The sequence below is a fragment of the Channa argus genome, chromosome 20 (genome assembly GCF_033026475.1).
Source record: "Channa argus isolate prfri chromosome 20, Channa argus male v1.0, whole genome shotgun sequence".
NCBI lineage: Eukaryota > Metazoa > Chordata > Actinopteri > Anabantiformes > Channidae > Channa > Channa argus.
Genome location: NC_090216.1, coordinates 18596933 through 18623279, shown reverse-complemented (window position 1 = coordinate 18623279; position 26347 = coordinate 18596933). Strand labels below are relative to the sequence as shown.

General features: G+C 38.6%; 2 protein-coding genes across 4 annotated transcripts; one reads left to right on the top strand and one right to left on the bottom strand.

The window, feature by feature from the left end:
* Positions 1-14322: 14322 nt before the first annotated feature.
* Positions 14323-20219, bottom strand: eme1 (essential meiotic structure-specific endonuclease 1). Of its 3 annotated transcripts, none has more exons than XM_067489167.1 (9): positions 20083-20219; positions 18794-19620; positions 18480-18607; positions 18155-18244; positions 16954-17075; positions 16389-16527; positions 15216-15331; positions 14945-15134; positions 14324-14609 (listed from the first exon to the last, which is right to left on the bottom strand). In XM_067489167.1, the coding sequence occupies exons 2-9, from the start codon at positions 19554-19556 to the stop codon at positions 14433-14435; spliced, it is 1725 nt and encodes a 574-aa protein (XP_067345268.1). In that variant the 5' UTR covers positions 19557-19620; positions 20083-20219; the 3' UTR covers positions 14324-14432. The 3 variants fall into 3 exon arrangements, with proteins under 3 accessions (XP_067345270.1, XP_067345268.1, XP_067345267.1); XM_067489166.1 differs by having other exon boundaries at positions 18794-19582; XM_067489169.1 differs by lacking the exons at positions 15216-15331; positions 16389-16527 and having other exon boundaries at positions 14323-14609; positions 18794-19582.
* Positions 20220-20491: 272 nt separating this feature from the next.
* On the top strand, positions 20492-23408 carry mrpl27 (mitochondrial ribosomal protein L27). Its single transcript, XM_067488636.1, has 4 exons — positions 20492-20576; positions 21170-21298; positions 22051-22118; positions 22204-23408. The coding sequence occupies exons 1-4, from the start codon at positions 20537-20539 to the stop codon at positions 22408-22410; spliced, it is 444 nt and encodes a 147-aa protein (XP_067344737.1). The 5' UTR covers positions 20492-20536; the 3' UTR covers positions 22411-23408.
* The last annotated feature ends 2939 nt before the right edge of the window (positions 23409-26347 follow it).

Sequence of the window (26347 nt, the reverse complement as noted above, 5' to 3'; positions counted from 1 at the left end):
AGGAACTTCTTCTGTGCTCAGTGGACTCCCTGGGACTTTTTTTCCAGTGTTAAAGTCTGTTCCCTATTTTCTTTTGAGGATCAACCAAACAGGAGAGTGAAATCGTAATTTATAAAAAACAAAAAGGGCCTGTGGGAGCTGTCTAGCCACTGTCGTTCCTAGTGTTAAGTGAACACTGTGTGTTGGTGCTGAGACTGCTGACAGCAGAAGGGTGGAGGGGGAGAGTAACATGTCCAGTTTGATGCCTAAACCCCTGAGAGATGTTCTGTTTTTGTATTTCTTATTAACCTAAAAAGGCTCACGTTGGGATTTGTGACGCTGTGTCGAATACGCAAGCACGTGAGCACCTGACAGAATCTTGCTGAGGAATGAGGAAGCAAAGACTGATTTGCACAACAAAAGATCAATGACAGTTTGATGCAAGTCTTTTGTAGCTCCCAGGCCCCAGTGCAGGATGTATGGCAGAACAAAACATTCCCATCCCACAGCGTAGGATATTGATGCTCCTAAGTCTTCAAATTGTGCTGCTTTGTGCATCCTTTGGAGTATTATATTGATGCTAATCTTTGGCGTTACTACTTCCAGTATTGATGCTGCATGTGCACTTGGCATCAGAATTGGACAGTGCAGGAGTGAACAACTTTATATGCACAAAAAATTACTTTGGGGTTATGGAAAACGGCTTCAGGGTAACATTATGTTAAGAAACAACTACGGTTAGGGTTCAGTGTAAGGTTAAGTTAGAAGACAAATTACATACTTTCTGCCCCTTCAGGAAGCTGGTTTAGTTTATTCTTGTCTGAGGCTCAGAAAAGGAACGTCTCCTAAGATTTTAATTTTACAATGCAGTCCTAATGAGGGCAACACCCTAGTTTCAGCCGTGAGCCGACTGCAGCAGTAATGTGTGGAGTTTGCATGTTCTCTTTTCTAATGACATTTGAATTTACAATAACAAACTATACAGCAGTTAGGGAAGCAATTCCATTATAGCAGGCGTGTAAGTGAAAAAGTTCTAAACAAATGTAAAGAAATTATTCTTTCATCATTTGCTTCACTATATGTAAATAAAATGGAAAGTGGCCACTTTATTGTTACTCCTGCACAAGTTGATTATCTTAATGACAATTCTGCAGCCTCACTATGAAAAATACTTGATAGGGTTGTTCGTTATGAAAAAGAGGGCAATAAACCAGAAGAGGTGATCTCAACAAACACATAACTTAAAACAGGCAACACGAAAGTTAGAAAGGAAGTGGCGTTCCAGAAATTTAGAAGAATCTCATTTAGCCTGGAAAAATAGTTTAAAATGTACAAAAAGCTCTCTGTGATGCCAGAACAGCATATTATTCATCATTAATAGAAGAAAACAAGAACAACCCCCGGTTTCTGTTCAGCACTGTAGCCAGACTGACTAAGAGCCATAGTTCTGTTGAGCCTAGTTTTCCCGTAACTCTGAGCAGCAATGATTTCATGACTTCCTTCATAAATAAATTGTAGATGAAATGAATGATTCTAGAATGTCTTCCCAATCTACAATCTAGAACAGAATTTAAAACCCTACTTCTTACATATAAAGCTCTGAATGGTCAGGCTCCATCATATATAGAAGACCTCATAGCAGCATATCATCCCAGTAGACCACTTCAATCTCAGAATACAGGCCTACTTGTGGTTCCCAGAATTTCCAAAGTAGAATGGGAGGCAGAGCCTTTAGCTGTCAAGCTCCTCTCCTGTGGAACCAGCTCCCAGTTCTGATTCAGGAAGCAGACACACTCTCTACTTTTAAGTCTCGGCTTAAAACCTTCCTCTTTGATAAAGCTTATAGTTAGTTATAGTTATGATGCTATAGGCTTAGACTGCTGGGGGACCCCCCTCCTCCTCTCCCTCTCTCCTCTTCTCTCACTTCAAAATTGTAACTACTGTATGAGATTAACTTTGTGTGTTTTCTCCCGTAGTTGTCTTTCTTCTTCTCTGTCTCCCTCTCTCTGTCCCTCTCTGCAGGTGCCCAAGGGCTTTCAAGCTGTTTGTTTTCCAGCGTGCAGCTACTGGTCCTACCAACCTGCCCGATGTTTTGTTGTTGCTTTTGTTGGTCTTTTTCTTTTCCTTCTTCACTTTCCACTCACCCCAACTGGTCAAGGCAGATGGCTGCTCACAATGAGCCTGGTTCTGCTGGAGGTTTCTTCCGTTAAAGGGAGTTTTTCCCCTGCACTGTTGCCTAGGGCTTGCATGAATTGAGTACTGATAATTGTTATTAAGGCCATAACCTCAAACTGCAAACCCAGGTTTCAGTATATTGTGATAGCTGCGCTAAGGTAATGAATATCAGTGAAATATTGAACAAAACAGTAGACTGACCTTGATGGTGTAACAATATATCACTCTTTTTGATCATATATGTTAAATGATGCAGACAGCAGGGTTGGAGAAACTGTTCCACCTCGATCCTCCTCCTCTTTGCTCCACAGTGCAACCTCTGAACAGGAGAGAAACTGTCCTTAAGACCGTCCACACATTAAACTGAGGCAAGCCACAAACTATTAAGTATCCTTTGTAGGAATAAAACAATAGCTGACACGCCCTTCACTTTGAAATCTTATCTCAGAACACAGGAAATGCTACCAATCTTATCTGCAACATTTATCAAAATCTTCTGCAGTTTCCGTGCATATTTATCTTTCCCTGTCCTTTAGTTTACAAGACACATTTTCTGCCTGATAATTTATCCAGCCTCATGACACATGCTGATGTTTTTCTATCTTTCTCATTTGATTAGATGCTGCATCCTATGTATGTGGTGCAAGTCTGCCCCCTGGTGCAAGAATATTACCATAACCAGTCACAGTACAATTTCCCACATGTCAACACATGGTTAGGAGTAGATTAATTTACACCTTTGTATAATTAGAGAGTACGTTTTTATTTTATGCAACATTTATTCACACAGTGCTTTAGATTGGAAAGCTGTCAGAAGACAACAGGGAGTTACATACTGTAAGTACATGATCCATACAAAGCACAATAACATCATTAGGATCCTGGAACTGGTTTACACTTTAAATATACTTCTAATTATCCATCTTCAGGAGTTAACCCAGAAACATGGCTCGGTCTCCAGCGGGGTGGAGTTTAGCAGCTGCACCTGGGCATGAGTTCATATTGTGATTACAAATCCGTATTTATTCAAGTTCACACGTAGTACTGATTACTAACTAAAGTAAGCAGTAGTTTTGGCTTATGTATCTGTTCAAATAAAACACATTGATTTGCATTGAATTTGATGAACATTCTTCTCTTATGTACCCCTGTATGCCATGAACTCACAGAACCTCCAGGACCCCAAATTGCCCCAGGTCTTACATACACACATTTCTGTTGAGATTATATATTATACCTTCATTATCATTACATCAGTATTTTGCTGTGAAACAATGAGTTCAGTACAATGGGCTCTTTATCATCTGTCGCTGCTATCAGTTTGGTTTTAAAAGCTTATATTTAGTTTGTTTGTTTCTTTAGTTTTTAATGACCTCATTAGACCTCAGAGAGATGTGTTGTCAGTGTAAGAGTCTGTACATTCAATGCAAAAATACTCATCCATCCATTATCTGTAACTAGTTATCCTGTTGAGGGTCACGGGTGGCTGGTGCTTATCCCAGCGGTCATGGGGTGAGAGGCGAGGTCCACCCTGGACAGGTCTCAGTCTATCTCAGGCCTAACACAGAAAGACATACACAGACAGACAAACATTCACACTCACATTCATTCCTACAAGCAATTTGTAGTTACCAATGAACCTAACATGCATGTCTTTGGAGTGTGTATGGAAACCAGAGTATCCAGAGGAAACCCACACAAGCATGGGGAGAATATGCAACGTCCACACAGAAACTCTGCAGCCAGCTGGGAATGCAAACCCGTGACTTTCTAGCTGTGAGGCTACAGCACTAAGCACTTCATCAGAGTGCTGCCCAATGCAATAATGTACAATCAAACGTGTGTCAGAATAAATGGTGGTTTTAGCAGTTAAAGCCCTAGTTTTCCTCCTTATGATAGATATGGAGTCTGCCTTGGCCTTCTGCACACACCAAAGCCATACAGCACATGGTTGACAGTTCCTGTGAGTCTAAAACTGTTATAAATGATGTGTTATTGTATAAGTAAGATGATGTGTATGTGTAAGTAAATAATAAAAAGTTCAGCCTGTCAAGCTACAAGATAATTATAATGTCCATACAATAATAATTTGGTTAGATTTAGGCCTAAAAGGACTTAGTTAGGGTCAGTATTGGGTGGTAACATATTACTAATAATGCATCATGGTAATATTACTTTTCCCAGGAAGGACAAGTGAGAAAAGTTACAAATAAAATTTCAATAATAACATTACTCCTTTCACAAACAACTCGCTACAATGTTAATATTGTTGTCACCATGGCAGCATAATAAGCACTAAGCTGGAAAATAGAAGTGTCTACATTCAAAATATTCTCATTGCTTTGGTTTTGTTGGGATGAGAAGTGAGATGAACATAATTGTAAAATGCAAATTGTATCCAGCTTGTGCTAAGATTCTTTCCACTGTGGTACACTAGGTACTATCCAACAGAGGTGGCAAAAGTAGACAAAGCCTTTATTCAAATAGAAGAACAATTTGCTTATTTATTTGCTGATTCTTCGTTGTTACAGATATTAGGAAATAACAGACAGCACCTTACTTGATGCACCAACAGGCACTACGACACTACTGCTCTTTGATATTAACTGTGGCACAGCTGTGGCAGTTTAATAGAAAATACTTAAGGAAAATTTTGAGGCAGCTTCTTTTAACTTCTTTTAACCGAAAATAATAAGCCTGTTTTGAAAATTTAAGGCGTAGAGAGAACAATAAATGTAAAAGTAAAATGTACGTAGAAACATAAATACTCAAGTTGTAGAGATACCTGAAATTTCTACTTAAATAAAGTAACAAAGTTTTTGAATATTTCCCACCTCTGGTAGACAGCCTACTAAAATCATGGGTTTGATAAAGCCTGACAACCATTCAGGGGCTTAAAAACACTGAAATCAATGGTCTACAAGGGCTGTGTACCTGCTCGCACCTAAAACTGGGCGAAACCGTCCCAATGCTGCCTTTGTGTACTTGTACATCCTCCAATACTGCAAAAAACACCACATTAGCCTCTGCAAGAAGGTGGAGGTGGAAAAAATGATGTTTAGAGCCATTTTAAGAAAACTGACCACGACAAAAGTGAAGATGAATGCAAACTTTACCGTGTTAAAGTTCTCCATCCAGGATCTCATCTTAAATCTGTACTTTGTTTGGCTTTTTTCCTTTTCCTTTTGCTCTTTTTGGGGAAAGCTTCTCAGTTTATTTGTGTTGGCACAGGATTGGCAAAAACTTTCCATTCTCATGGGTTTTATTAACTACAGTGGACTGATGAGGATTTTAGTGTCCAGCAAACCATACTAAATGCAAAAAAGTTTGGTACTTGTATTGGTACTGGGTTGGTATCGGTGAGCACTAAAATGTAAGTACTTGTACTCAATCTGGGAAAAAATGGTATTGGAAAATTCCTTATAACAACAGGCTTACACACCATAACATCAAGGTAGTATCCAGCTGAAACACAGCGTAGCAATAAGGTGGATAGCTGTTCATTAGTGCTGTCTTCAAGTCTTTGTGCAGGTTTCCCTTTAGCTGTCACATTGATTTTTACATCCTGTACTAGTCTACTGAGAATATGAAGTAGATGTCAGCAGTGGTGCTGCTTACAGCCACTACACTCTGAGATGCTCCTCTTTCAGAAGAGCTGAGAGAAGCTGAAAATATTAATATTTTTAAACTACAGACTAAAACCATCCCTTTAGCCTGGCTTTTTTATGAGGTCTCATAATTTCTATAATTTCCTCATTATTTCTTATGGCAGTATTGATTTGAAAGCTTTTATTACTCGACTACTGCTATCAGTCGTAAAGCTGCTTCATTCAGATATGTCAGCACATTTGCAAAAAGCAGCCACAATGCCTGCACAGTATTTGACAATGATGGAGATGGACAGGCACCACCTGGAGAACAGGAGTAAGATGACACATCATGATAACAGGGAAGAAGAGTCTCCTCTGTTCTTGCTCATGCTGGATTAGTGATGGATTCTCAAACCGCTGTGAGCACAAGGGACTGACGCTCACCACCACTACTCACAGTAAATGTCCTGATCAGTTTTATCATTTCATGTTATCACACAGTGACAAGAAACTGAGATGGCATTTGATTCCTATACGCTCAAATAGTTTTTGCTTCAGATAACATGAATAAAATATGAAACTACAGGAAGGGACATCTGATTATTGTCATGTATCTATACTGCATTGGAATAAATGAGATGATTAGGTTTGTGTTTGTGGCTGTGATGATTCACAGGGGTCAGTGATCCTTTTAGTCTGACATTTATACACACAAACACACACACCTATGTTCAGTTTGCACATCACAGTACTACTCGTATCCTTGAAGTCTCCTCAAAGGAAATGCTAAAAGAAAAGGCAGAGAAAGACCAGACGTGGGACAGAGCAAAGCTGTGGATCCCTCCCTGTAATTGCCTGTTCTGTATCTGAAGACAGACTATTGCTCCTCCTGCATCACTAGATAGACTAAATGCTACTGAGTCATGTAGTATAACAGCAGCTTTGGAGCAACAATGCCAGAACCAATCATAAATCACACTGATCTAACATTCACAGCTTGTGTTAGAGTCACACAATCTACTAGACTGTAGGTCTTAGAGTCAATGTGAAGACAGTGATGGGTCCTTAAAGGATCGAGTCAAATAAAAATAAAACATATTCTTTCTCTTACCCTTGTATCTAGCAACACATATTCTTTTGCTTTTTGTTGATGATTGATTTACTATGTAGCTCAGGCAGTCGTCCACGGACCACAGGGTCAGTGGGTCGATTCCCGTTCCCGGCTATATGTCGGCTATAAGTGTCCCTGGGCAAGACACTGAACCCCCAACTCTAAAATCTGACTGACAGCTTAATCAGATGATCTGGTGTCTTTAGAAACAGACATTGCTGCAGAGGAACGTCTCTAATGTCTCCACATTTATGTGTTTCCTCTCACCTCATGTCATTTTATTGAATCCTTAATGCATCTTTAGTGGTACAGACTAAGATCCAAGGAAGGGAAACAAGTGAGGGAAATGTGGATGCAGTTAAGCAAATTGGTGCACAGTAGCTTATTAGCATTTAAAGCTACAGACACCGAAACCTAGTATTTTGTAATAAAGTCAAACACAGAATGAAGTGCACTGGTAGCACATTCCTCCAAACTACAGGGGTCCTGGGGTCATATCCACCTGGGGACCCTTATTGGATATCTCCTCTCCAATGTTTAATGTTCAATTCTTCAATGGAAAGTGTCAAAGAAAGGCAAAAATGCCAGAACGCATGATGTCAATGGTGTACAAAATAATTACAACTATATTGTTACCTACAGCTTTTGTGTTTATATGGTAAATGGTTCTCTGCAGTTATAAAGCACGTTTCTACCTATTGGCACTGAAAGCACTTTACACTGCTTCTTATTCACCCATTCACTGTCACAGTCACACACACACTCATACACCGATGGGGGAGCTGCTATGCTCTACCTTCCTGCACCAGTTATAAAAATGTTCCTTTAACACAGAGACATGAGCATAGTTTATATTTGGAGTCATGTTTCTGTGGGCCTTTATGGGCAGGTAATGTACTGTAAGTTTCATCTGAAGTTTTTACTGAAAACAGTTGTTGCAAAACACAAAAGCACTTAGACTGAACCAAAGTCATAAGGTTTGGGGCCATAAAACCAAAACTAATGAACTGAAAGACACTGAAATATTCTACTAAAAGGAAGTGCAGAGTCAGGTGGCAATTCTGTGGGAGTCTGTCACTACGAACAATATCTTTCACAGTACACATTGGTATTTGATTTAGTTCAGATAAAAACAGACCTTGTCATTGTGGATGGGCCTCGGGGGGCCATTCCAGCCCACATGCTGCGCCCATCCATTTACTTTTCAGACATTCTCAAGTCTGTCAAAACCAGTGCATTTCCATCACCTATTAGTCTATTAGAGGGTGAAATAAAAATGCTTACTTCTTACTAAAGCCAATTTCAGACTTGCACTAGAATCCTGACTTTATCTAGATATTACCCTGAGGGGCCGTATGTAACTCCAGTCAATATCAGATTAAGCATTGTTGTATATGATCTTAAATGTGCTGTAAACAAAACACTGTAGTTTCTTCATTGTACTTTATGAGTTAAGAATGATTTATTTTTAGCTTCTTTGGGGACATCAAAGTCTTCACTGGTGGCTTAAACCACTTCCATCATCACTGTGCGGTAATGTGGCCATAGTAAGTATCTTAGAGGCAGGAGCTGCAGATGCTTTAATGTAAAAACCACAATGTCTTCTCGGGGTAGAGGACAAAGTGGACAGGCAGGAAACAAAACAGGATGTTTCACAAACTCTAAGTGTTGTACCGTCATTTAAAAACAAACCATGATGTAAGAGCCAAACACGGGTTTCATCACTTTAGTTTTTGTTTTACATAGTATGTAGTGTGTATTGTGAACTGAGGCAGTTCAGCTCAGCTTCTGAAGGGTGCTGATGTGGTTCCTTACCGAGTTCTGCCAGTTCAGTGAGTTCTGCCAGACTTTGAGAAACTTGTTTGATGAATCTGTTTGTGAACGTGCTAGTGAGATTACTGTACTTAAACTTGTATGTACAGTTGACCCGTCATCAGCTAAGTTGAGAAGCAAATACAATAAATGTTCAATGTTCGTCAAACAACGATCTCTGGAGTGAAGTTTTTGCTGGAGCATCAGATTCGTCAGATTTGAGTAAGACCACCTCTACACACGTTCTTTGCTCAATCGTAATTCTAACTGTTTTTGTTAACCATAAGTAGTTTTTGTATTTAAACCTCAGCAGTTTGTAGCTCTGCTGCATTTTAGTAAAACCATGAAAATAAAAGTGCGGTGTACTGAACGTCCTACTAGGCTTTAGTCACAGTTTGGTCCTTCAGGTGTGCTTTGACAATATTATGCTGCTTTATACCAAACAAATTACAAAACAAAATGTCTTTATGAAGCAGTGTTACTGAACATGTGTTTAGTACGGTGGATCTTTGAAGTCATGAATCTGCACTGCATTTTTCAGTGTGAGTGAGTCACAGTCACAGACAATATGTTTCACTTACTCCCAGTTTATTTCTGTCCTATCTTTCTCTGACTATACGGGCTGTTGGATCTCTCAGTGTCTCTACTTGCAGAACCTGGATTGCGGCAAGTTGTTCATCTCTTAAGCCTATTTAACAGCTTGTTACCCATCCGGCTCGTCCTCTCTCTTTTCCTCTGTTCCTGGCACTCATCTCTTCTTGGTCAGGTTCCATATTTGCTAATGCGGTGGAAATGAGCCGTGGGCACTGCAAAGCGAAGTGGAGCGGATTTGTGACCACATTTTACCACTGCCCACCATGAAACTCTAAACAGGGGCCAGGATTAGCAATGCTCCTCACATACACAGGATATGCAACATCTTTACGTGTGCACGCATGAGCGTCTCTCTCCCCTCCCTCCCGGACATTTATGGAAGCCGTCTCACCCGCAAAGCCCTCTGCATTGCAGGTGATCGCACTCACCCGTCACACAGCTTCTTCAGCCTGCTGCCATCAGGGAGGAGACTGCGGAGTCTACAGGCCAGGACCAGCAGACTGAAGGACAGCTTCATTCGTCAGGCTGTCAGGAAGCTGAACTCGCTCCCGAACTTGCCCCCCCCCCCCCCCCCCTTCCCTCTTCTGCCCCAGGCACAGAAGTACTGTATAACCCCAACTACCTCTTTAGTCCACTTAAATAAAAGAATTGCTCTTGAGTCCTCTGTCACTTTGCCACTTTAATCAGTCTGTATAAGCTTTTTTTGAACCTGCACTGTTGTACACTTCACTGGTTTGCACTTCATCTGCCATGTGCCTTGCGCTGCTTTATTTTGCTTTATTTTTATTATTAGTACTCTGTACATGCCCTTATTGTATAGTTGTATTTATATTTTATATTTAATCTAGCTTTTTAGTATTATCTGTATGCACCATGAGTCTGAGAGTAACACAATCTCAATTCAATTCTGTACATGTTGAACAACTGACAATAAAACTTGACTTGAAATTAGTTCACAGACATTAATTTTCAGAACTACTTTTAATGAGTTTGTACATAGTTTCTGTTCTAAACTGTAGCATGTGTTTGTGCAGCTGTGCATCCTGGATGATATGATGTGTTTGTGAGACACAATATGCCTCATTATTTTGCAAACAGCTACAATGATGGTAACAGGGACAACATCTACTCAAGGTGGAGCAGATTGGTGAGAAGCTTCAGAAGAGAAAACATCACAAAAGACGTAAAAGACATCTTGCCTGCAGACTGTTGGGACTGTTGTGTACAATATGTCAGAAACTAATGTCTCTGACTGGACTGTGCTTCAACTTCTCCTTATCACATTATTTAGAGAAAACTGCACATTTATAAAAGATAGCATAACTCTTCTGGTAACCTCTATATTAACTTGAAGCACAGCAAGACCTGTTTAACATGAGCAGTGTTCCCTGCTGGCTTCTCCTGGAATCACAACAATTTCTCCAAGCAACATTTCATAAGTTAACAGTGCGATGTAAGACTGAAGGCTGTAGCTTAACACATTTTTTCAAGTTTTAAATTTTATTTTTTTCAGGGACAATACAACTAAACATTTTTACCCGATGCCGTGTGTGTAGGGCATATACTGTAGCAATATGGAAGCTCATTTGCAGCTCTTGTCCCTGGGTAGGCTTTTAGATAAAACAGGACAGTTTCAACACTGGTTGTAGGTGTGTGGTCATTTTTATTATTTCTCTAAAGTATGTTACCACCACGTAGATTTCTGTCAGTTCACTCAACTCCTTTTTACTCAAGATTTTATTTTAGTTTTTTTGGTCAGTAACTAAATTGTTAATAAATGGTAAATGGTCTGCACTTATATAGCACTTTTCTACCTATCAGCACTCAAAGCACTTTACACTGCTTCTTATTCACCCATTCACACTCACAATCACACACACACTCACACAGCACAACTCTCACCAGGAGCAACTAAGTTGGGGTTCAGTGTCTTGCTCAAGGACACTTCGACATGTGACCGGATGAGCCAGGGATTGAACCAACAACTGTGAGATTGGTGGACAACAGCTCTACCTTCCTGCACCACAGTCGCCCACGACTGTTGTAACTCAGTTGTGAAAATAAATTAGCTACAAAACATGAATTAAACATTCCTCCTCTTATTATACATACACAATATATTACTAAATATATAATAATAACAATAATAATAACAGATAGGATGATTATTGTCTAATAGACTAGATTATAATAATAATAGGAGCAGGTAGAGGAAAGTCTATTTTTTTCAACTCTCGAACTGACCATCAAGACACAGTGAAATACTGTAACATTTTTAATCAAACCATACATTTTAGATTTTAGAGCATTTAGAGCATTTCTGATCTAAACAAACTCACCTTGTACAATAGCATTCATGAAATAATGTAGTTTGAGGCAGTGTATCTAAAATACACCCCACTTCATCCTTGGTGTTCATTTGCATGTTTTTCATTATTCCATCAATCACAGGCTAATTTCGTTCCTGACTGTCTATATTAGTACTCTGAGTTATGATCAGCCTGACTGACTGGGACCACATTAGTGTGTTCTGCCCTTTCTCTGTTTTCAGGCAAAGTACTGAATGTTCAGTTAAGGAAAGAGTTTTCTGTCGTTTCAGATTTGGCTTCTGCTCTAAAATGTTTCTAACAGTAAGATCCAACTTCATTTTCTACATCCTCCCACACTTTTGTTGCATGCTGTCTGATTGAATAATTAAGTTGTTGAGATGCAAGAAAAATTTCCTGAGCACCCACAATGATCTATTATTGTCTTTAGCTGAAATGACGTGATATAAATAACACAGCAATACTCAGGAGCATAGGAGATATCATCCAGACTGGGTTTTTCTTTGACATGCACATTTTTATCAGCGATTAGTCTTTTAAAGGTACCACGACTTTTTGAATGTTCAAAGTGTGGATGTAATGTTCTTGTTACAGGCCTCAAGGAAGAGTAGACAGATTATGTGTTCTGTTTCAGACTGAAAAAGCAGAGACGGGAGATGTTAGTTGTCTCCGTTCAGCAGGCTGTTCTCCGTCTTTATTAAAGACATGTTTTGTTCCCATTTGAATCGTGTCTTTTGTTTGCAAATTTCTGTTTCACAATAACTCCCAATTTAAAACATTGCCATTAACACACATTGTCACACATTTTATATCACTAGTTAATATGCTGTAACTAAGAAATACACAATTCCTGGAAATACAGTGCTGTTCAAAATAATAATTCACCAAAATATGTAGTAATGTGAATATGTGTGATATGACTCACTTTTAGTCTGTTACACTACCTGTTACTATAAATATTTAAAAATACTAACAGTACATTGAGCATACTTGGAGCTTTATGACCAGTCTTGAATATTAGGGATGTTCCCCTAATGTATTCATTTGTTTATGTTCCAAAACAATCCCTAAATAGCAATTATTCTGTCTTGCCTGAAAGTACTGTATGTGCAATATCTCCTGAGGAATTATGTTGATTCCGTCACTTTTGGTAATATTTTGACAGAGTGTGGAACAGTGTGTCTGGCTGATGTGTTTTTAATTACTTTTGGAGGAATATGAAAGACTAACTAATCCTAGAACAAGCTAAATCAGGGCAGATTGAACATGAGCTGAGGAGCTTCATTGTTAATGTTAGCATCTGTATAATAACCTCAGAGTTTTCTTATCTGAGCTTTGGTTGGGTCACTTGAGAACTTTTTAATCAATGACAAACACTCTGGAGCAGGTTTTCTTAAAGACTTTCTCTATTTGTCCACATTCATCCTTCTCTCTATTCTGACCCATATTCCTTTGCTGGCTAAAGATGCTGCTGTTGAGAATATGTAGTTTAGAGGTCCACTGAGTTCCTTCATGTCCTTCATGTCTTGGGTTTTGTCCCAACATGCAATGTTAATTTTGGGGCTTTATATACTTAGCTGTATACTTTTCTACACTATATCCAATTAATTAAATTTTCCTGAAGTGAATTTCAGTCAAGTTCCAAATTTATCTATGGAAAAAACAATAAAGCAAAGATAAAACGCTTTTGACACCAATTAGGAGACACAGCAAATGATTTCAATAATTTCAATTTTTGGAAACGTATTGAAACAGAAAAGCTGTACACTGAGGAATTAGTTTTTAAATCAAAGGATGATTAAAAGATAAGTTCATGATTTCCGCTTCTACTTCATGGTATTTACACTTTGGTAAATTAAAGAACATTGCACTTTTATTGTAGAATTTTTAATAAAAATAAAAAAAAATGTTTTTGCATGCTGACTCCAGAGTAAGTCTCTGGAAATAAGTAGCAACTAAACTTGTTTACCTTTGGAGGGGGGGGGAGGGGATGGGGGGCGTCCAGGGCCCAGGTCACTACGGCTTTTTTGATATTGGTTGTTCAACCTCTAATTATAGACTGCCAGTGCTAGTAACCCAGCTGTCTATGCAAAAATGCTGATCCACTATATTTGTTTTTCTACTTGACTTGTTTTGAATATAATATCTGAACTGTGAATGTGATATCTCACGTAAGCTAAGACAAGTACCAATTATGTCGCAAGCTAAGACAACTCTTGGGCTGGTCATAAATAAAAAAAAACAAAACAATCTCATGGAGTAAGATAAAGACCAACATGTGGTAATCTTATCTTAATAAGCCAGATATGTCAGAACTACGATGGCCCTGAAAGCTCAAAGCACTGCAACTTGAGAAAACACAAGCAAAAATACAAAACACACTTAACCAATTTGACAACACAACCAAATTGAGAAAGGCAGCACTTTTCTCTTTTTGCAGCAATCTTCTCAATTTAGTTGTGTTGTGGCTTTTTGCAGCACGTTTGTTGTCAAATTGGTGAAATGGATTTTGTATTTTTAACTTGTGTTTTGTTTATTTGCGAATGTTTTCTCAGATTGCAGTACTTTGAACTTTCAGGGCAACCTTCCAAAACGTTATAAAGGTTATCTTTTGGTTTCCAAAATTATGCAAACAAGAAAAATGTAGTAGTTTCTATTTAATAACTGTACCTGATGTCATTCACAAATTAATAGTCAGTGTTTAACATTATTTAAAAAATTTAATTTGATTAAACATTCAATACATACATAAAATAAAAGACGGACATCTACATTGTATCAAATGCACTGTTTGGTCTTCACAATGTGTTAGAACAAGATTAAAAACAATCATATTTAAATAGGTCAGACTATAGAGTCGAGAGTCTGCTCAGGATCACAGGAGTTCATCATGATAAAGAGGCGTTTGGAAAGCTCTGGACCGACACGTCGAGTCGTGGAGGTCACACCTTCTCCTCTGCGGATGAGAAGGTCAGAAAGCAAAGAGGTCCTCTCCTTGTCTGTTTTACACAAAGTGTAAGCCTGTGGAGACATGGGTCAAAAACCTACATTGAAATATGTCTCTAGATGCATCTCTGTAAAAACAATACAATTTTTCAGAAAAAATATGTATTTTCTTTAGCTTTGAACCTCTTTGTGAATCATTTCTCTTGTAAATTTCTCTTTACTGATACCCCAAAGGGTCCTATAACAATGCACAACAATCTTGTAATAATGTGAAAGCCAACTTATTCAAATTGGCTTGGTTTGATAAGAAATATGTTTGTCATATTGGCAGCAGTGCAGCTTGATAAAAAGCTAACTTGTATAAAGATGACACATTTCAGGTATCATTAACGTATCAGCAGAGATTGTACCTTCTTGAGCAGCTGTGGTGAGGGATAAGCTGCCAGGATGGCTGAGGCCATGTCAGGACTGACTCTGTTCAACTGTTGAATCTGTCTCTTCCACACCTGCAGCAGGCCCTTACCAGCTTTATCCGATCTCTGCCCTCCCGCCCACTCACTCTCAAGGTAGAAGGAGAAGCCTGTCTTGTCTCTCTCTCTCCTGCAAACACAGGAACATGAGACATTCTTATTTGATCTGAGAAAAAGGGTGTTATGAAGAGGAAGACATACGCTTGCTTACTTGAAAGGGGCCTCTGCAACCGCTTTGGTTGTCATGGTGATGTGATCTGAAAAGTCTTTCCAGGTTGACAACAAGCGGACTGAGACACCAGTGTGAAGCTGGAGATGTACCAATGCCTGATGGTATATTGAGAGGAATATATGGATACTATAATTTAAAAATCAAAAATCTTTCATTTAGCCCTAAAGACACAACAAATCCTCAATTCAAATCAAACTATTGGTTCATATATAATTTGATTTTTACTTTAATTTGAAAAGCCACTGATATATAAAGTCCCTTAATAAAATAATTAAGTAGATAAGTGATAAATGAGTCATTCATAACTTATTCAGGATTCCTAATGACTATTCAGATATATAATGGAAGTTAGGAAACTTTTTTTTTGATGTATTAAAACTAAATGGAAATTTTTTTTCTTAAAATGGGCAAACAACATTTGAGGCACCACTTCAGTCGTGTGAAAATGATTAAAACATTTTTTTAAGATTATCTGAACAATGGCAAATACTACTTAAAATGCAACAAATAGCAAAAACTATACCTGACTTTTCATTATATTTGAAAAACTGAATATTGAAGGTCTTGTACTTTAAAACAAATTATTAAAACATGACAAAATTATTTGAGTCACTTATTGGTAAAGGTAGTGATTATCATCATGGTTTTTACATGTGCTTCTTGTGGGGCAATTGGCCTTTACAGGTATAAAATAATTGATGGCTTTATTCTGATTATTACCCCTTTACAAAGTTATTGGGTTGTGCAAAAATAAAATCATTACATTCTAATTAATAATATACTTATTATTCATTTCAAACTTATTAAGACCCCTAATTATGATTTTATTAATGGGTAAATTAATACAATTTTGAGATTAATGATTTACAAACCTGAAAAACATCCCCGAGTTCTGCCCTATTATGAAACTAAAGTCATGAATTAAATTATACTGTTTGAGGTATTAATTTAATTTAAAATTAAAAGGCCGAACATCATGCAGATAACCTATTAAAATACTATTATATATTCAAGTGCATTAATTGACCATTAACTTGGTCTTAATTCCATTGATATACCCCAATTACAGCATTTCTAATGGCTAAATGAATGTAGCCCTTGAGTGTAAAGGAGGAATTTAGATTCACATTAAGTAATTACTGAATGACAAACCTCTTCTACTTCAACTCGTGACACCTCAGGAAGCAGCTGTGCTCCTCCGTTCTTCTTTCTCTTCTTTGCTTTCCCTCCCTCCTTCTCCTCCCTCATGACAGCCTCTCGAAACTTCTTCTGGCTTTGTGACTTCTGGGATCTGACAACCAAAGTTTATAGTCTTAGCCTGTCTCAGGACATTCTCTGTTCTCAAAGTGAGGCTGGGCTGCTCTCTTTGCTCCATTTCCAATCTTCACACATATTTTCACACTATTTCCTCTCCTACCAGACTCTGGTGACATTGATGGGTGACTTTGCGTCCAGCAACAGAAGATATGTTTGGGTTAGCTTACACGGTCTCTGAGTGCCATTCCGTGTTGTTTTCTCTCATTTCATCAAGTGCTATACTTCACACTGTTGTACACAATCACAGTGTGAGCCACTTATCTCCTCTGCTTTCTCCACCCAATTAAGCAGTCTGTCCTCAGGTAGCATTTCACATTTTTCCCTCCCCAGGAGAATATGGAGATTTAGACTTGCTGAATAAAAAACTGTCAGACAATTCCAAAATTTTATCTGTGTTTACCTGAAGTATTTTTCCAGGTCAGTGACAACCAGACTGAGCACTTTGCCTGGATTACGTGACCGCTGCTCTTGCACCCAGGATGTCAAAGTGGGACCAGAGTCTGACTTGCCGTTCCTCTCTTCCTACATCCGATACAGTGAATGCAGAGGGAGATAATGGGTATTAATATATAAACCTGTGACTCTAAATTGCCCATAGGTGAGTAAATGGTAAATGGTAAATGTTCTGCACTTATATAGAGCTTTTCTACCTATTGGCACTCAAAGCACTTTACACTGCTTCTTATTCACCATTCACACTCACAATCACACACACAGCAATAAGGGAGCTGCTATGCAGCTGACCAACACTCACTGGGAGCAACTAAGTTGGGGTTCAGTGTCTTGCTCAAGGACACTTACACATGTGACCAGAGGAGCCGGGGATTGAACCAACAACTGTGAGATTGGTGGACAACCGCTCTACCTTCCTGTGCCACAGTCGCCCCAAATAAATAAACCAGTAAATGGTTGTCTATCTCCATGTGTGACCATGTGACAAACTGGAAATCCACTGATAGCTGGAATAAGCTCCACCCCCCCCGAGACATCTAACAGGATAGGTAGTTTACTAACTGGTTGGACGTAAATCTGCTGTCATACTGCTGCTGTTGCACTCTTCTTTAAACAACAGTCTAGAACTAAAACATTTTTTTCCACATTCCTGCTTGATATAGAATGTCAGCTGCTTAACAGTTGCCTCTGTTGTATTTTCATCCTATACCAATGATCTGCTGTGGCGACCCTGAACTCGCGGGATAAGCCGAAAGAAAACAAATCGAAATCTTGGACCAAGCTGCAATGAAATGTTTGTTAGTTTCTTCTTCTATTGTTTTAGAAGTGTTGATCTGCCTCAAGTTCGTTTTTAATTATTCCAAAATATTGAGCCTTCAATAAAGTGTTTTTACACTAGTCAATAACTGAACCATGGTTTAACTTGATCCAGACCTTTTTTTGGTTGCACAGAATTATGGGTTTCTGATTTGGACCATGGTCTGAAGCAACTTTCACGCCTTCTGCTTTGATTTAGACCAAACGGAAAAGTCAGAAGGTCTGAACCAAACAAAACGACCTTTGTCTCATTTTCAAAGAGTGGACACTCATTCTGGAGATGTTGTTAGAACTGTGTGACAAGAAGGGGCAGCACTATTCCCCCTACCAACCTGGATGTAGCTGTGAATCAGAGTGATGAAGTCATCTACTGTCATCTGCATCACGACATAGGCCTCTGGTACACACACTCTGTCCTCTGGCTGCGATACAAAAGGAAAACAAGGACATTATCCCTCCATTCTTCATTATAAATGTAGTATTATTGAGTTAATATACAAAACTTCTTGTTCAAAACCATTGTGCCTTATGCTTAAAGGCAATTACAGCAACGTATTACATCATATTGTGGTATCAAATCTGACAAGCATATTTATATGCTTCACCTTATAAATAAAGCAGGCAATAAGGAAATTGTGTGTGTGTATGTGTTATCACCTGTACACAGACAACTCTCCTCATCCAGCTGACACTGCGTGGGATGGGTTGTTTCTCTATGGCACAACTACAACCCAGAGCCTGCAGTGATGCCAGCAGCGTTCCACCTCCTTCCAGCTGTAAGAGAGCTGCAAACGCAAACAGTTAACCAAAATATACTGTACACAATTCACCTATTTAACATCTTTATTAGTACAATTAAAGCACAAAATGTTGTCTAAAGTAGTTAAATCTACAGAGACCCACAAATGAGTCCCAATGATCTTGTTAACAACTCCTGTAGAGTGCTAAGTACTTTTAGGTTGTCTCCTCACCAGGGTCCACAGCCACCACCATGTGCTTTATACACTCGTCTGGTCTCAGGGCCTTGGAAGCCTCTGCCAAAGCTTTCCTCTCTGCTTTCTGTCTCTCTTGTTCCTGCCTGAGCGCCTCCTTGTCCCTCTGCTGTCTCTCCCTGGTCTCCTTTCTTTTCAGAGCCTCCTCCCTGGAGGCTTGGATCTCCTCTGCTGTCCGCTTGGCTGGCTTTCTATTTGCAAGAGACATGTCAGTCCTTCCTGTACTGGAAAGAGGTTTCTGAGGCAGCCGTTGTTGGGGGGGAAACCCTGCGACCTCGTCCTCTGGACCATCTGAGGCCCTGCCGTTGATTGGTCTCACCTGATGGAAGCTGAGTGGGGGCCCTGACTCTGGAAACATATTCTGGCAAGAGAGTTGTGAGCTGGCCAGATTGGATGAGGAATACTGCTGAGCATCTTTGCCATTTGTGACAGTGGAGGTGACACTAATCACATTGTTCTGTCTCTGTTTAAGTCTCTGTGCCAGAGGGACATATGTTGCATCATCATCATCAGAACTGCTACTGACCATCATCACATCAGCCGCTCCTGCACATGCCCCTATTTTACCCTTCACTGGAGAGGAGACGGCTGCATCCTCTGCTTCGGAGTCATCCAGGTTAACCAAGTGATTTTTGACTGTGTAGCTTTTTGCGACCTGGCTAAGTTGTGGACGAGGCTGGAGGAAGTCAAATACAGGCAACTCCTCTTCTAGATCACTGGTGGCATCGCTGTAGCTGCCCATGTTCTTTCATCTCCAACCAAAAGTCACTGTATGAGACAGCATCATAACAGAATCACCAATATTCCTAGACAAATAAGTAAAAGTTTGCCAGTTAAAGATTTCTCAGTATGTTAGCATGTGGACATATTATTTGACAACTCTCGGCCTGAAGCAATAATAAAGATTGGTATTATAGTAAATTAGGCGTGGAGATAACCCACCAGGCAGGACTTATGACTTATTTAAGTCTCTTATTTAAGTGTTTTCATGCTAATGCTATCGCCACTCACACTAGAAAACGAAGGAGACTCAGTCACATGAATACCTTACAATAACGTTATTGACCGTCATACTGAAGTAAACTCAAACTTTTGGAGTGAAATTCTCATTGAGGCCGTCAGAGCCTTTATTGTTACAGGAGACACAGACCATACAAAGGGGAAACAAAGCTTTAACGGTGGACACGGTTAGCTGAACTGGCTTCACTGTGTGGTTTGCTTTCTCACTTAAAAACATTTAGTCCTTTATATAAAAAAAAGTACTTTACCTTAAATGTTAGCCACTTGTACTGCACCCAGTTACAGCTGTCAATTAATGTTATTTATTCATACGGGCAAAGCTCACGAACGGTTTTTGCTGCTACGTTCTGTTAAATGAGCGCATTTGACTTCCCCGGGTTACTGACTCGTGTTGCATTCATAGTTCTGGGACGGTTGATGTGTCTCATATTTACGTGTCTGCAGTGCGTAAGAAGCAGATTTGCATTTTATAAAAAGAAAAAATTGTAATTCTAACCACCATTCAATGTATTTATGCATGCATCATGATAAGAAAATCGCCTATGTAACTGTGATAATTGCATTCAACAACAGGTTGTGATTTTTGGTTAAGATTATTTTCAGTGTGTTTTCAATAGTATTTATTTTTTCCTGAGGATTGTGAATCCAACAAACGTATTCGGATGTGACGCAAACACTCAGACGTAGACGACGCTGTCCAACATGGCGTCTCTGGTGTCCTTGATGCTCAAGTCTAGAGCAGGTAATGAAGCATTTGTATCCATACTTAATACATTCTCCAATTAGATACAATTTGCTCATCTCGTTGGGATGAGGTTCGTTTATTTAATCCCAGCAGGTACGTTTTTCTTTTGGGAAAAAAATTAAGTTTTAGTTTAGTCAGTTTACCAGCTAACTTAGCTGGCGGTGTTTTCAATGTGCAAAGCACAATCATAAGGCTCTTAATTCGAAATAAAACCATTTTGTGCTTCACAAATTATATATTTAATAAAACCGTACGTTTGCGTAAAGCAGCTTTATACGTTCTAGAAGATAACTGCTGTATGAGCAATAAGCACACGTGCCAAAACAACCTATAGTGTTAAGGATATTACTAACATTTCTCTTTTGTTTTGAACTGATACACAAATAACATCCGATGCAGTTTATTTTGCTGGGTTAAAAAAAATCAATGGCACAGTTACAGTTTGTATAATATATAAAAGATATTGTGAGTGAGTTATCCTATACATTGACATTGAATAAAATCTTAAACGGTCAGATATTTGTCTGGAGGTTGATGTGGTGTCAGAATACCTGTGAATGACTGGAAAGTGTGTGTGCTGCTGCATTGAGGTCTGCTGGTGCCTGGTGAGTCCCCTCTCATAGACTCTGTGAGGTTTGCGTCGAAAAAGGCTGGTGGGAGTAGTAAGAACGTTGGAGGAAAGAGTCCTGGACAGAGATATGGCTTCAAAAAACAAGATGGTAATTACATATGTTTTCTTTGAGCTTTGTTTCAAAATGACAAACTTGTACTTATTTATAATTTCCTTGCTTTAATCTACTGTAGATGTGGCTTTGTGGCATTGGTGCCAGCATATCTCCATAAATTTGACTGTCTTAGATCCAGACATGATGTTACATGAGGAGTTAATCAACAGTATAAGCTCATATTGAAAATGTTTTCCCTACATGTTAAAAGTTGCTTTTAAGAATGAGAGACCCATGGTTTAGAATAGTGAGACATGAATCTTACCTACCAGCAGAACATGGATTGCTTTGCCAAGACTTTTTGTAGCTGTCATTAAAACTTGTGACTTGCCCTTAAAAAAGTAGATATAGAAAAAAATCCTGGTACTGGTTTAATGTAAACAACAGTCATCTTTAAAGAATTATTTCAATATTGGTCTATTAATCTAGTAATTCTACAACAACATTATGTGGACTTGGTTGTACTGGGTCTAGCTCATGTGCAAAGATATGAACTTTGATGGGCTGACTCTATCAGGCAAGTCTGTGTCAGTTTATTTTAAAAAAAAAGGATTATATGAATTGGAAATCAATGGAAAGTGGTAATATGTAGACCTATAGATAATTCATTCAAGGTGTCAATTGTACTACAAATTTCTATAGGTATGAACATAACATAATATTCCCTAGATGTCGTCTAAACAGCAATGTAGCAGTGATAGGAATGTAGGAGACCACTAACATTTCTTTTCATGTCTGTTGTCAAGGAAACTTTGTCCATGCAGGTAACATACTTGCAACTCAAAGGCTGATAAGGTATCACCCTGGAGCACATGTAAGTATTGATACATTATCTACCTCAAAATGTTGATATTGTTACAGACATAAATGTTACATATCTTGTGCCCCCTGTTCTGCAGGTTGGGATGGGAACCAACAAAACACTCTATGCCTTGGAGGACGGTTATGTGAGGTTCACCAAGGAAGTCTACATCCCACCCCCACGCAGCCTGGAGGCCACACAGGTCATCACAAAACTGCCAAAAGGAGTTGTGCTGTACAAGACTTTCATCAGTGTCCTGCCAGTCAAACAGGAGGGCAAGTTCAGACTAGTGGACCTGGTCTAAAAGTGGACTGGAATGTCATTTTGATGTTTGTTTGTTTTTTTATATTCTTTTGGCAGTAAAGATTGCGCAGAACTTGATTTGTTGACTGGCATCACATGCACCCTGGAGACCTTTGGCAACTCTGGCTTCTGTCTGTAACTGATATTAGGGGATGTCACTCGTTAACAGAGTTGGCAGCAGTTAGTCAACAATCAGACTTCCTACTTTACCTTCTGCAAAGTGTTTACCACAATTTCAACGGTGATACAGAAATTTGCAGATTCCAGTATTTGATAATAATCTAATATCAATATGGTCCATGATAGAGGTGAAACCCTAACTAAAGTTAGTCGCCAGAGCCAGTTTAAAGAGCACTTTTGCCAGAATACAAAATATTGACTGTAGTTATTACAGTGAATTGTCTTGTCAGTCATCAGACTTTTCATTTGATTTAATTGACTGTATTAGTTAAAATTTTATACATGCAAGTTCTTAAGACATAAAGTTTTGTGTCAAGGATATTATCAAGTGATATAGTGGTCAGTGGTAGAAGAAACGTAATTAAAATTTATACCACAGTGTAAAAATGTTTGAATACCAATGAAATCCTGCTTTGATAAGATCTTGACGTATATTGAGGAGCCTGTAACAATGGGAGAGTAATGCAGCACAATCACATTCAGAGTGTTGTATCTGCTCTGGGCATTATGGTGATGCATTGATGCATCACCAGCAATACAGAAATAAATAGTAATTTCATTCATTTTCATCATATTGTCCACAATCCCTAAACAGACACTTCAACCAACATCGAATCTTCTCTACTCAGGTTTGGTTAGTTGTCAGCCTGCAGCCTGGATTTACTGTTTTGTCTGTGTTAAAAAAAATGTAACAAAAATAACTAACTATTGAAAACACATCAGCCAGAAAGGCTGCTCCTACAGTCCACCACTGTAATCCGTCTTTTTCGTGTGATCACAATTACAACAACAACTATTAAATAATAAGAAATACATTAACATCAATCTGATTAATTCATGGCATTTACACAGAAGCCCCTAATAATAAGTACAAACAAATTAGATAAATACTGTAATTAAAAGTACATTATTAAATTTTTCAGGAGACATGAAACAACAATCTTAATACATAATTAAAAATGTATTCATAAATTTCATGTCTTGATTCATAAGTCACTAAGGAAACACTTTAGATTAGAGTGACCTTTATCATCACTACTAAGTCTGTCTGTCGATAAGATTTGAGGTCAGTCACCACTGGCACAGTGCAGCTACTCCTCATTCATCATTCAGGCAGTTGCTCTTTGTTTTGAGTTCTGACTCAATTGCTAGGTGCCCAGGTCCTGTAGCGCCTGAATGCATTATGAAGGAGGCTCGGTCCGATTGCTTGTATGGGACCTAAAAGTTATTCTGTACCTTTTTACTCGACTCTTCCTGCGCTTTGCCTCCAAAGGTCCACAGTAGTCTACTCCAACACAAGTAAGCAGAGTCAAAAATTACCATTTTTAGTCCAGGGAAAGTATTATTATAGGTTCAGACAGAAATTCAGAATTCATGTTCAGGTTTCTTTATTCTGAACACTGAAATGATGAACCTATAGTGCCTATGTTGCTTCTGAAATGCTTGAAGCAAAAATTCAGCTGGGTTGGGCTCAACTCAAGTTCAACCACCACAACCTCGGGTTTGGGTTTGGTTTGAAGAGAAAATGCTGCCGGATCCACGCTCCAGCTCAAACTGTTCTTTGCAATCGTTAGACAAATGAGTAGAGGATGTTTGTATTTATTTGGGAGATTGTTGACTTCTGTTTAGTTTCCAAGTACACAGAGCAATGAAAATTGGGGATATTGCACCTCAGGTTGGTGGAGAGTTTCTTTAGAAGAAATAAAAATTTTTGGAATGGCCGAGAAAACTCCTTAGCTTAATCTTACTGCAAATCTTGCTGGGGAGCACCCCACTAAAGGCATGGCTCTCTGTCTTGTTTTAGTCCTTGCAGGACAATATGATACTCCTGGTACTCAAAGCAGTTTACACTGCGTCTCCTTCACCAATTCGGACTCACAATTACTACACACACACTCACACCGATCGGGGAGCTGCTATCCAGCTGACGAACACTTGGGTTCAGTGGGTTCGGTTTCTTGCTCAAGGATTCCGCACTGCTGTGACCAGAGGAGCCAGGGATCAAACAGATTGGTGAATGACCGCTCTACCTCCGGTGCCACTGTCACCCCCATACAATTTTAACCCAAGAAACCTTTTCAAAGTGAAATAGATTTTGGTATTTTATGCATTAACAGATAGAGATATTTGAGGAATGACAGGAAATGAGGAGAGAGATGAGAGAAAGCTGCCAGACTGGATGTAAAATACAAATATGTTAATAGTCTGTGGCTAAACCTGTCAATAAAATATTATCCAAACAGTTTTTAAAAAACATATTATTTCAACCCTAACATTTCTTTTTGCTTGTTTTACTTTTCATTGTTAATAGGCTGTGTCTGTTAAAATCATGTCAATTAAGATTTAAAGCTTTTCTGGTTATTTTGTTTGCAACACCAAGAAACTACCACAAGATGTCATTCTATTACTCCAACATCCAGTATTTCTCCTGATTCTTTTACTGATACATATGTAGGTTAGGTTGTGATCCTCAATAAAATTATATACGTGTCTTTTTTTCATAGATTAGATTCAAGGAAAGAAATATAGTTTTTTTTATAAATTAATAAATTCATAAATAATCAATGAAGAAAGAATTGTCTTTCCAAGGTTCTGTCTGTTCTGTTTGTTGGGTAAAAGAGAGTGGTGTCTCCTTAAAAATAAGGTAAACTAATGTAACACTTTATTGATCACCTGAGGAGCAATTCAGGTGTCACAGTAAAGTTATGTCAGAATTCAGAAGCAACAAAATAGAATAAAAAATACAATACAAAAACAAGAGTATAACAATAACAACAGGTGAGATACAGAAAAGGACCAGAATGTGTGAGTCCATGAGAAATATTTTTTAAAACCAAGTCAAATCATCTGTAAAATCTGTATTGTTGAGAAAGTGCAGTACTAAAACTGACCACAGGATGCTCTACAATCACTGCTCCAGCATGTGCCCCGAGTCAGGGTTACACTTTAAATTATACTTAAAATTTTTTTTTTCATACAATAAACAAAATTAATCCTCCTGGAGTTTAGGGTTGAAATAAAAATGAACAATAAAATGATTCATGAATTACTGGGTTCTAATGTGAGTATATGTTGTGGATGGCAGAGGCTCAACTTAAGACATTTTCTCAGCATTTCTTTAATAAAGCTTTGTGCAAGAATACAAAGATAAACGTGAGCAGATGCATTTCAGAGCCTCTTAGTATACAGAGGGAGTGCAAGTGGTGCCTGGTATTCTGTCTGCGAGTTGGAATGTGTTTTCAGAACTGCTGTTCTAATGTTGGAAGGAAAATTGCTGTTTGAGGTCACAGTGCACTCTTCTGCCTCTTCCTCTGATAATGTTTTTGGGTAAAAGCATTTGGTCTCTTACAGTGTACAGATATTTCCCCTGGTAAAGTACAAATGAGTCATAAAAACACTGAATAGTCAATGGCTATCAGACAAAATCTGCATTCTTGCTTCTCATTCCAGCCTCTACATCAACACAGGTCATCCTCAAGTTGTGGTGAGTTATTGTTTCCCTTGGTTACTGTTTGAGCCTCGTTAATAAGTGACCCTGTACTGGAACTTTCCCACTCAAAGTAACAATGACAGGGAAAACCATTTAAACTTCATAGTTACCAATTATGCAAAGGATTTTGTTGCCAAAAAATCACAACCTAATTCAGCCAATGACTTTCATTTTTCTATTTCAATTCATATTACACACTCAAACAGTGGATTTACACTATGACCAAAAGTGTTAATAACCTTTCACGAAAAAAAAAGGAATTTACTCA

Bases quoted from the DNA above. Each gene is read 5' to 3' on its own strand.
- mrpl27 (XM_067488636.1), top strand. From the start codon at position 20,537: ATGGCGTCTCTGGTGTCCTTGATGCTCAAGTCTAGAGCAG. The intron at 21,299-22,050 runs GTAATTACATAT...TCTGTTGTCAAG, and splicing joins TGGCTTCAAAAAACAAGATG to GAAACTTTGTCCATGCAGGT. The intron at 22,119-22,203 runs GTAAGTATTGAT...CCTGTTCTGCAG, and splicing joins GGTATCACCCTGGAGCACAT to GTTGGGATGGGAACCAACAA.
- eme1 (XM_067489167.1), bottom strand. From the start codon at position 19,556: ATGGGCAGCTACAGCGATGCCACCAGTGATCTAGAAGAGGAGTTGCCT. The intron at 18,245-18,479 runs GTGATAACACAT...TTTGTATCGCAG, and splicing joins GGAGAGTTGTCTGTGTACAG to CCAGAGGACAGAGTGTGTGT. The intron at 16,528-16,953 runs GTAAACACAGAT...TTTGGTTGTCAG, and splicing joins GACCTGGAAAAATACTTCAG to ATCCCAGAAGTCACAAAGCC.